Source organism: Lathamus discolor, chromosome 5 (genome assembly GCF_037157495.1).
Source record: "Lathamus discolor isolate bLatDis1 chromosome 5, bLatDis1.hap1, whole genome shotgun sequence".
In the NCBI taxonomy this organism is placed as follows: domain Eukaryota; kingdom Metazoa; phylum Chordata; class Aves; order Psittaciformes; family Psittacidae; genus Lathamus; species Lathamus discolor.
In genome coordinates, this window is record NC_088888.1 from 55,267,448 (window position 1) to 55,278,618 (window position 11,171).

General features: G+C 41.5%; 1 protein-coding gene across 6 annotated transcripts in view; it reads right to left on the reverse strand.

Moving 5' to 3' along the window:
• TPD52L1 (TPD52 like 1) overlaps positions 1-8,287 on the reverse strand; it is a 51,643-nt gene extending 43,356 nt beyond the window's left edge. For 2 of the 6 annotated variants that reach the window (XM_065680953.1, XM_065680952.1), the window contains exon 1: positions 8,164-8,286. In XM_065680953.1, coding sequence (XP_065537025.1) covers positions 8,164-8,182 — 19 coding nt within the window. In that variant the 5' untranslated portion in view covers positions 8,183-8,286. Of the gene's footprint in view, positions 1-8,009; positions 8,138-8,163 lie in introns of those variants that run through there. The other 4 variants (XM_065680954.1, XM_065680955.1, XM_065680957.1 and 1 more) reach the window with 4 other exon arrangements.
• Positions 8,288-11,171: the final 2,884 nt, after the last annotated feature.

The following is an 11,171-nucleotide window of genomic DNA, read 5'->3' on the forward strand; positions in this document are numbered from 1 at the left end:
ACATGGCTTTCTTGGTTCTGCAGTGTACAGCAGCAGTTAGATAGCTTAATTACATGACAAACATCATTCTCCCTGATTATGACTTTGATTCCTTCCTCCCACAGTAATAAGTTAATAGCTGCCATCTGCCTATTAAAATACTTCGAGCAGAAGATAATCTTCTGTTCCTGGCATAATTGCCCCTCTAACTCTGTAATGTACATACATTTTACTTGTCTATAAGGAAAATCTGGTTGTGTTTAAATACAGCTATCTCAGATCACTTTTTAATGAAAATTTAGCATGCATCAATCCAGCAGAGAAAGAACACAATGCATTTAAGGCCTTCAGAAAGTATTTTAACTAAACACATTTGCTCCATATCATTCTCTAAAAATATGTTAGCATTTTCCAGAGTGACCTGTGGTCTACTCAGTGGAGTTTAGAACATTTTAATTACAGTGTGAAACATAGAAAGAGGAAGTAGATAAGCACCTAAATTGCCCTAGCCAGTAACAGCAGGACAAGTTATTACTAAATCCACCTAAAGCACAAAGAATACAATTATTCCAAGGAAACTGTGCAAAGGTATTTTAAAACTTTAAGATGGTTATGAGCAACCTTTCGTAACCACAAACCTGCACCACTTTAGTTCCACCCAGGTGGCAAGGCAATTTCCTGCTGAGGAAACTGGTGAAAAAAGAACACTTGAACAAACAGGTGAACACAGAGAAACCTAATCCATTACTGAAGAGGCAAACATGGAGAGCACCAGTTCCCTTCAGCCACAATTTACAAATATTTACAGAATCTAAATCATAACAGCCTTTTAAATCCGCTCCATACATAGTTTCCAATCATGTTTTGCATACATTCTTACTATTTCTAAATTAGTAATTTTAATTATTAGGCAATTATTCAATACAATTTTGAAGTGTGGCACAAATACTAAAGAGAGACAGCTTGTATGGCTGAAGAGGAAGGGTTTTCCACAAGTTAAAGCAAAATCAAGTCAGAAATCAGGCTGCACAAAGGGAAATAAAAAAAAAAAACCAGAAGGAATGGTTTTCAGAAGAGTTTGAGCAGGACCTGGTTAGGATCAGGTCCTTACTTCATTAAGCAGCAAACAAAAGTAGACCTTTCAGCTAGAAAGCACATGAAAATAAATTGCACTGCCTCCTACAAAAACATTTTGTACACTTTTTACTGGGAAAACCAACACCATATCTATGGGCACTTTATTCTTGCATGAATATAGAAAAATGTTTTCAGAGCATAATTCTGCATCTCTCTCTGCCAAAAGCACCACTAGAACCTTTGTTCCTGTGACACACTAAATGTTACTGTTGAGTTTGCATTTTGAGGAATCTGTTGCTCTTACAAGTACTTTAAATTCTATTATCTCAGAAAAACATCAAAAGTCTAATTTGCCTTTAGAACAGCAAAGTTTAAAAGTGACTGCTTTCCTTTACACATTTTAAGTACTTTCACTACTTTACAACACTTTACTGACTAGGTTCTTGGTCGACTGCAAGGATAACTGCATGCTAAGGCAATTTAGCAGTGATACCAAGGCAACTTAATGAAACCCAAATCCCAGAAAACTAACAAAAAAACCCAGAAACAAACATTTTTCCTGATAGTCCTCCTTGCTTCAAAAGGAAAAAGGAAAATGGAAGACTCAGTCTAAGACCTTTATTATCACGGTAAGATGGTACTCGAGGCAGTATTATTTTACGTATGTCACGCTCTTGCACTTGTTTTACACTTTTGGAGAAAAACATTTGCAGAGAGATCCTCACTGGTGACTTTCTACTTGTTTTAGCAAAGTTCAAGAAGAGGGAATGAGAGACACCACAAGAGAAAGAGAATGAAATTTAGTGCTAAAGTGTGGTATAAGCACTTGCTAAATGACTGCGCCTTTTGCAGTTACCTGACTGAGACACTTAACCAGGCCACAGATGCAGAAGTATGATGATGATGATGATGATAGCCTAATAATTTGCTATTATAATATGATTTTGATCCATGAATCTCAAAGGTGGCTAAGCAGTATTACCTCTGTCCTAGAGGATCAAACAAATCAACTAATATGGCCAAAGTTTTGAGAAGTGTGACATCTGGTATTAGAATCCATATTTCCCTTCTCATCATTTCTCACACTCGGCGAGTTTAGAGAACACAGTAGCCAAAATGCTCAGCTTAGAAAGCAGTGATATGACTACAGCAGACATTCCTAAAATTTGGCATTGCAACTGTGCATTTCTATGAGATAAACCAGATAAAACTAGCATGACCAGATGTCATATAGTACCCCAAGAGGTATTTTCTGATTAGTAAGACAGGTCTAATTTTACCCTTGAAACACTTTCTGAAACGAAGTGTTAACTACAGTCTTTCTAAACCCAAATCACAGGACTATGCTAAAACAAGCTACAAAACAGTATCTAAATTTTTAATATGGACACATAGAACATACTTCAACACCTCTGCAGTCTTTTGCCATCAATCCTTGACCTTCATGCAGCACACAGCCTAAGCAAAGCACCTCAAAAGTTCCATGCATCTCTACTGTACTACACAATTTAGGAAGCAGAACTGCATCATCAGACTCATCTTTCCATTAATGCACTGAAGAACACTGACAGAGAGCAGACTCAGACTGTACTTGTGTCACCTCACAGCAGGACTCAGACCAGCAGTCCTGTGAAAATAAGATACAGGAGCAAACATAGAGCAAGAATTTAAAAGCTTGATTTAGGGTTTGATGTGTTCGTTTTCGCATGTTCTGTATTTTAGATCTTCATGTTTGTAAAACTGGCAAAGTTACAATGCCTCACGAGACTGGCCTTAGATTCTAGAGGATGTCTCTCTTTCACAGCTCTTCCAAATCCCACCATCTTCTGTTCTCAGTTCTCATGCGTAGCATGAAATCACTCAAATTTTCTCAGCCTCAGCACACTGAATTTCATCCTGTGACAAGTGTCATAAAGCTGAAAGCAGTGTAAGTTCAAAAGGGTAAAACAGAAGCACTGCATTTGATTTCAGACATTTATTTGCTTAAAATCTGATATACCCAGCAACACATTGCATGCATATATTTTACCTCATTTTAATATAAAAAGGACGAAAGAGCAATTATCTTGAGTACTGTGCACTCCTGTTAAATATTGAAGAATCCTATTATAAATTACAACCCTACCATTTTCACTTGACCTCGTCTTCACGCGATCTTATTAACAGAGCAGCTGAGATTTCCAGCATGCAGTCAAATATGCAGGTTATCACTGGGTGGTTCAATTACCTCAATGTCATCCTGACCCTTTGTGAAGTCCTCTTCTGCTTTCCATAGCAGAGCAGCGGTGAGCACAGTAAGGAGACTGCATAACCCCCAGATAACTAGACTGAATCCTGAAGCCTCAGAAGCATGTATGGCCAGGCACTCTCCTTGCAAAGATAGCTGGGAAATATAAATGAGACTACTCACAATGGAAGGAACTAGCAGCTACTGCTGGGCAAAAAAAATAAGGTTCTCCTTGCCCCATGCTTCCTGTTTTCTCATATGTATCAACACTGACCGTACTGTGCGCTGATGGACTTACCCAACGAGAGAGGGATTTTCTTCTCACAGAACAATTACACTAAATCACCCCCAAACCTTATTATGCCCCTAGGGGAAAGGTGAACACAGAACAAAACAGTCAGTGTTCCCTGCTAAAGCCACCAACCTCAAACATGAGGCTAGGGAAGATGCTTTCCAGCAAGACTGTGCTTTGGTATGACTGCCAAAACACATGGCTGCTGCAAAGTTAACAGTTCTGTGTGTTCCATATTCCCAACTTCCCACTATGAAATAGACTCTCTATCCAGATTCATATCCATATTAGTAACTACGTTAATAGCTAGTGACGAGAAAGAGGGAGAGAGAATGCTGACCAAGCTGTCAATGCCCTGTTTTGTGAGTCTTGTACATCACAGGAATGCAAGACCAGGAGGGGAGACCTCAAACTATCTGACTATGAGATGAGAGATGCCAGTGGTCTAATGGTATGACTTGTAACACTTTTCTTCTGATCATAAGCTCCAGCCAAGTGGCATGTACCTAGGTGCTGCCTCTCTGCTCCATAACCTTGCATGCCAGATGGAACATGTCAGCTGCAGGCAGCAGAGGAAAGCGGTGCAGTGCTGTAAGACACAGGCCTTGAGGAGTTGCCATTGTCTAACATCTGAACTAACTACACCTCTCACCACAATATTTTACAGATATATGCATAGTCACAGCAAGCTATTACAGCTACAATGCACCACTAACAGAAGATGCAGAACAGATGTCAGGAGAAGCTGTAAGAAGAATAGCAGCTAGCACAGGAGATGCCTCAAAACCCCATTCAGACTCTAGAAATGCAAGAAGCTGGTTGAGCTACCTGGGCAGGTAAAAGTGCAAAGAGCAGAACGCTGCACACCAAAGCTTCACCAGGGTAAGAATCATGAGAAAGCACAACAGAGAAAGGAGAAGGTACAATTATAAGTGCACAAAAAAAAGAAAAAAAGAATTATTGCAAAAGGAGAGAGATGTATTAAAAGCAAAGCTTCAGTGCTAAAAATCACATTGATTCTCAGATGCAGATATCCACACTACTGTCATTATTAGAGACATTCACAGCTTTAAATAGAAAGCAGGACTACACAGGATAGTCAGCTTATCTAGACCTGAAGTAGAATGAGCGCGATGAGAGGCAAATACACAGTTCTGATCTTCCTGTATTTCAGAGAGAAACATTGTTCTTCAGACTTCCAAACTCTTCACTTTAAAAGTGCCTGACAGCCACAGGAAGGAAAACAAATACGCCCTTATGGAATTTTTAGCACCCAGCATAAGTAGAGCTGACCCTGGTAACACAGCAGCTAATTCTAGTACCATTAAGAGGAAAAAGCAATCAAAGAAAAAAGCACTCAGAGGCTTAAAGATACAATTTATGTAAAGTACAACTTATGATTTTTATTACTTTTTTTTTTTAACATGGAACATATGGTTATTCTTTAGAAAACAATTTTAACATTAATTACTATTACTCTCTGTCTGGTAGACTATCTCATCTAGTTAGTGTGAATGCTGCAAGACATATTCAATATACTCCAGTGTAACAGTAATACCATTTCAGCCTATGAACTGTCTCTACTGCTTTAAGATAAAAAACAGAGAATTTAACTTCCACAGTCTTTGGAGTACAGACAGATGCTCAGATGCTATGTTGTGCCTTGAACGACACAGAAACTCCCGATGTTAGCTGTGACCTCTATCTTGATACAGTTACACGTAATAATACTTCTTGATGTCCAGATTTAAGTTAAGATTTATAAGGCTGATTCATGCTGCTACTTAAAAATGCTGACAATTATTTTCCAGCTCTGGAGAAATCCACATTTTGTACTTGCGTGTGTGTATTTCTTACACATGAAATTGATCCACTCAGGCATAGCCTCCCTTCAGGACAAAGTAAAATGCCACAAACAACACAATTATGTAGAAAAGCCCTTTTGACGAAAATCTTTAATGTGTTAAATATGAAAAATTCAACAGAGCTTTAGAATTTATAGCTTTTACTTTGTCTTTTCAATTCAAATGAAATCCCCAGCAGAGCACACTGGAACAAACCATTCAGAATTCATTTCTCTGTGGGCATCTAAAGGGTTCTTAGAAGCAATTCATAAACTTATTAAAATGCATACATATTTGTCCTGCTGCTTAAGCAGATACTTAGAAGTGTTTTGGTTTGGTTTTTTTTTTTTTTTTTCCCCAAGCAAATTGTTACTGTTCTTTTAGTAACCTGCTAAAACTATGCTCTGCAAATTACATAATGGGGTTGAAGAATTCAGATTTCTGACCAGGTACTTAATTGTTAATTCAACTGTATTAGACACATACAGGTTAAATGCTTTTTGCCAGCAAGGCTCCATAACTGCAGCAGCATGCACCAAATTGAATCTAGAAAGAAAGAGGGACCTTTTGGTACAAAGGTTTGCTGGCATGCAAATATTGACCACAAAAATCTTAGCTTGTATTGTTAGTGTATCAAAGACAGATTGTTTTAGGGAATGGGCGACTGTGCTGAAAAACTGTAGAAATAAAACACATAGATGAGAAATAGAAGAAAAAAGTGACTCAGCTGAGTATAGCCTTGAAAAGTCCTATATCTGTCTTTCTGTCAATTAAGTTTCAGATTACAAAACCAAAACAAACAAAAAATGCTCCAAAAAAAAAAAAACCACAACCCAATGAAGGGTTAAGAATGCCTAATTAGATAATGTTAAGCAATACAAAATGCTTTTATAGTCTCTCACTAGCCAATACATATTCATCCAGAAGAAGAATTTAATAAAGACCTGCGGTACTAACAGAGTTGCTAATCAAAATGTACATTAGCAAAACACATTTATTGTTTTGAATTTTTAACACCTACTAAGAATATATTTACTCATTTTACCAGTCAGGGAAGGTAGAAAGTTCACATGCACATATATCACTATCTGGCTAATGAGAACCAGATACTGCTTTCCATTAGTTCCACAAAAAAACAAGTTATCAAATCCTTCACATATGAAGTTCCTGTATAAAGAACAGGGGCTCCCATTGGAAAATTAGTTTAAATAAGTCTTACGCTATAATCTTAAAACTGACTTTTAAAAACCCTGGGAACTGAGCCAAAGACCTATTTATTTTGCCAGTCAGCTTCTCCTATGTATCCATTAGGATAGCACAGGAAAGGCTTTCTCTTTCACAAGCATCATGAACTCAAATTTCCCACCGTATTCCTTGATGTACAACTATATTTGCAATCAACATTTGCCTCTTTTATGTGTATTCGTTTAAGGCAGTTTTAAACTATTCTGGAAAGCTACTTTGTCAATTAGTTTCAATAAGCATATGTCTCCCCCTTAACTTCATGTCTCTATTTTAGAGATGACATAAAATGGTTGCTAAACATCCTGCTTTCTCAGAAATACTTGTACTACCTGCTTCATACTCTTGATTTACAACATGTGTGGCCAAGTTATAAGGTTCTTCAGAAAAGGGCATGTAGGGATAGGACAAAGGGGAATGGCTTTCAATTGAAAAAGGGTAGACTTAGATTAAATATTGGGAAGAAATTCTTCATTGTGAGGGTGGTGAGGCACTGGCACAGCCTGCCCAGAAAAGCTGTGGCTGCACCATCCCTGGTAGTGTTCAAGGCCAGGTTGGATGGAGCTTGGAGCAACCTGGTCTAGTGGAAGGTGCCCCTGCCCATGGCAGGGGTGGTGGAACTGGATGATCTGTGGGCTGCCTTCCAACCCAAACCATTCTATGATTCCAAAATAGAAGCAAGACCTTAAAGGTGAACAAGACCTCTGTATGCTAAATACCTTCGGTTGACCCAAACAGCATCTAAACCTTCTGTGAAAAGTTCCTTCTGTTCTTTAAAGGCCAATTAACTTTACTCAGAGAGAGAGGTGAATAACTAATGTAATCATAATCGTTGCAAAAGAAGAAGTTCATTTTAAACTAACGACAGCAGTGTTTGGCAGAACCTCAGACACGCTTTAGCAGACCACGCTTTAGGCTGGCCCCGGCGGAGGGCTCTGCGGGAGCACGGCTACAGCCCAGCTGCTCGAGGCGCCAGTGGCCCGGCTCAGCCTCCTCCCGAGGCTAGGGCTGCGGTGCGGCCGGTCTTGTGCCGCCCCAAGAGCCAGCGCGGGGGGTCTGCCCGCACCGTCCCGAGGCGGTCCGGCAGGCCCCCGCCGGGGCACACCGCTATTTCTGACCACCTGCACACCCCCTTCCCGCCGAGGTTAAGTTAACGCGAAGTTGCATCCCAGCTACTCGACCGTCACACGCTTGAAGCAGCAGCAGCAGCAGAAGAGCACGCCGCCACCCCAACCATGTAGAGTAATAAGAAAAGCCAAAGGGAGCCCGGGGAGGGATGGAGGGCAGGGCGCACGGCAAGCCCGGGGCGTCGGCAGCCAGCGGGTCACCGGAGAGCCCTCCCCGGTACCTCAGACTGGGCTCCTCTCTTCGGCGTCCTGGCCAGCGGAGCGGACGATACCCGGGTCGCTACTCGCCCCCAAGCTCTCCCCGCAGCGCCGGCTCAGCCTCTCCCGAGGTGGGGAAGCGGCAGCCGCGGAGGGCTCAGTTCCGCCGAGACTCACCCTGTGCCTGCGGCTCCATGGCGCTGGGGGCTCTGCTGTCCGCCAGACCTGCGGCTCTGTAGCGCTACCAGCCACGACGGGCGACCGGCCGCTCCGCTCCCCACCGCGACAAGGGGGCCGGGCCGGGCGGGGCCAGGCCGGGCCGGGCCGGGCGGGCAGCGACACCTGTCGGCCAAGCGCGGGCAGCGCCGGCGCCGCTCACCTGGGCCAACCCCGGTGGCCTCACCTCCGAGGCAGGCCCGGCTCTGGTGGGGGGCACTGGGGAGTGCGCGCAGGGACCCCCCCAGCAGAGAGCCCTGCGGAGGGTGACAGCGAAGAAGGGCCCTTCGCGGGGTCAGAGAGCCGGCCAACCTGTGCCGCCGTCACCTTCGGGGAGACGGGCCTTCTCTTGAGGCCTACCGGGGAGGGTTGAGACCCACCCCAGCAGCGCCTGCAAGCCCCGCTGGGCAAGGTCGCATCTACTGCAGCTGCAGGTAAAGAGGAACATACCTGCGAGGAACGTGGGGGAAACCCAGATTGCTCAGCTGCACAGATGTTCTTCTCCATCTCCCCTGCACCACACCTCAAGCCATGGCTGTCTCCTATGAGGGAAGTCTTCTCCCAGGGCAAGCAAGGAGCCCCAGGGCACTGGCAGCAGCAGGTTGCCCATCTGAGTGAACAAGTTCCCCTGGCACAGTGAAGTTGTCTGGTGTGTGAAGAGAATGAGCACTTGTGGGTTTCAAGTACTACCTCCTACAGTAGAGGCATGGGAATGCATTCAGATTAATAGTAAGAGCCTATTCTGTCCTGTGTATTTAGCAGTTTAAGTAAAAATGATTTTTCCAGTACATAGGTCAGTATCCTACTATTCTCTGTAAGTCAGGGTGATGATACATAGTTCACAATGCAGATTTACACTAGGTTTTACTCACGCCAACATAACTTCCATACTTCATTACCAGTCCATGTTAACTTCACTTGTGGAAGGGTCCAGAATATTTGTGTTAGCGATGCTATATTCATGATGGGTGTATTTGTCAGTCAGATACCATATCTAATTTGTGTATATACCTTCCAGGACACACTGGGGACACATAGCTTCTCAAGGTCTGTAGTATTAAAAATAACAAGAGAGAGAAAAGGCAGATGAAAAAAGTATTGCACATTTGTTTGTGAAGTTACAGGAACAGGCAGTACTTTAATTGAAGAAAAAAAAAAGTCCAAAAGAAAGTGATTATGCGGTTTTGTTAAAGCAAAAAGAACATTTATAGGTAGAAAATAAGTCCTTTTCCTTAAAATATTGCAGAACATGGCAAAGTGTCAAATGTGCTTATTTCTCAACTTTGCTTTTCTAACAGAAAATTGAGGCCAAAGCAGCTTTAATTTGTATACATCTAATGATGTTCTGCTTCAATATGCACATGCTGGTGGGTTTAAATTTGAGTTACTGTAAAACATGCATTATCATTATTTTTTCTAGGCAAGCCTCACTTCATTGTGATTTGACATCTCCTTGGGCTGGAATCTGCCGCTTACAAAAGCAGAACAAAGGCTGTCAGAAGAATGAAATCCTTTACTCATATAATTTCAAATAAATAGACATCCCTTCATGACAAGGTTTGAGCTCAGAAATGCTATCAGCTTCTACACGAAAAGCCCCCAAACCAAGTCCAGCAACAAATGCATGAACAGCTGAGAAATTTCTCTCAATATATGAAACTCAGTATAATTAGGACATGTACTTTTCTTCAAATATAGACAGAGGTTTTTAAAGCAGCCTAAGTTTCTGTGAAGCATAATAAAAACTGAGCACCCAATTTACTTATAGGGCTATAACTATTAATAACAATGTTTATGAGGAACCACAATTAAAAATCATAGAAGCATATGCTGTTCAAATTTCTGAAAAATAGAAAATTCAATTAATTTTTTAGTTGCTGTATTTGGTTTATTCTTTACATTCATATATATTACTTATTTTTCCAGACCAAAAATGCACTCTTCCGTAAAGAAAATCCAACCAGTGTTTTACCTAACAAGTACTGGCAAACAGCAAAACTAGTTCTATCATAAAGTTCTTATAGTAAATTTGTAAGAATCTTAAGATACTTTTATATATCCCAAGATACTAAGTTTTACATAAATATCTTCAGGTAAACAAACCTAGTATCTTTATGAGATACACAGTAACGTGCATCTCATGGCATGTTACACAGTAAAGAAGTCCATCATTTACAAGTTAAGATTCTCCTTTAACATGCAGTTAGGAAATCAACATGTTAAGGGTAAATGTGATTAGAAACTTAATAGCCCATTGAAATGATGTCATTTAATTGTAAAGTAGCTGATTCATTTTCTACCTACAGTACAGCAGGAGCCGTTTTCACATTGTTCCACATGTATCACTGGTTTGGTAGAGATTCCTCATTCAGTTTGCCTTATGAAAGATATTGTTCCACTTTTCTGTTTCAAGAGATTGACGTAATTCACACCTTGTTTTCTGTCTTGGAAGGTCTTGATTAAGTTGTAGCAATTTAGTTGTTGTCATGGTTTAAGACATACAGAAGCAGCTCAGAACCACGCAGCTGCTCGCACAATCCCCCCACTTACTTCCTCCCTCCCGCAGGTCCCAGCGGGATGGGGAAGAGAATCAAAAATGTAACTCCCACTGACTGAAATGAGAACAGTCCAGTAACTACGGTATAACACAAAACCACTACTGCTACTACATATAATAATAATGATAAGGGAAATAACAAGGGGAGAGAATACAACAGCTCACCACCTGCTGACCTGAGCAGCAATCTGGGCTTTCTGGATAACTCCCCCCAGTTTATATACTGGGCATGACATGCTTGGTATGGAATACTCCTTTGGCTAGTTTGGGTCAGATGTCCTTTCTCTGCTTCCTCTTGGCTTCCCATGCCCCTCCTCACTGGCAGAGCATGAGACTGAAAAAGTCCTTGATCAGAGTAAACATCACATAGTAATGACTAAAACCATCCGTGTGTTATCAGCACTGTTCCCAG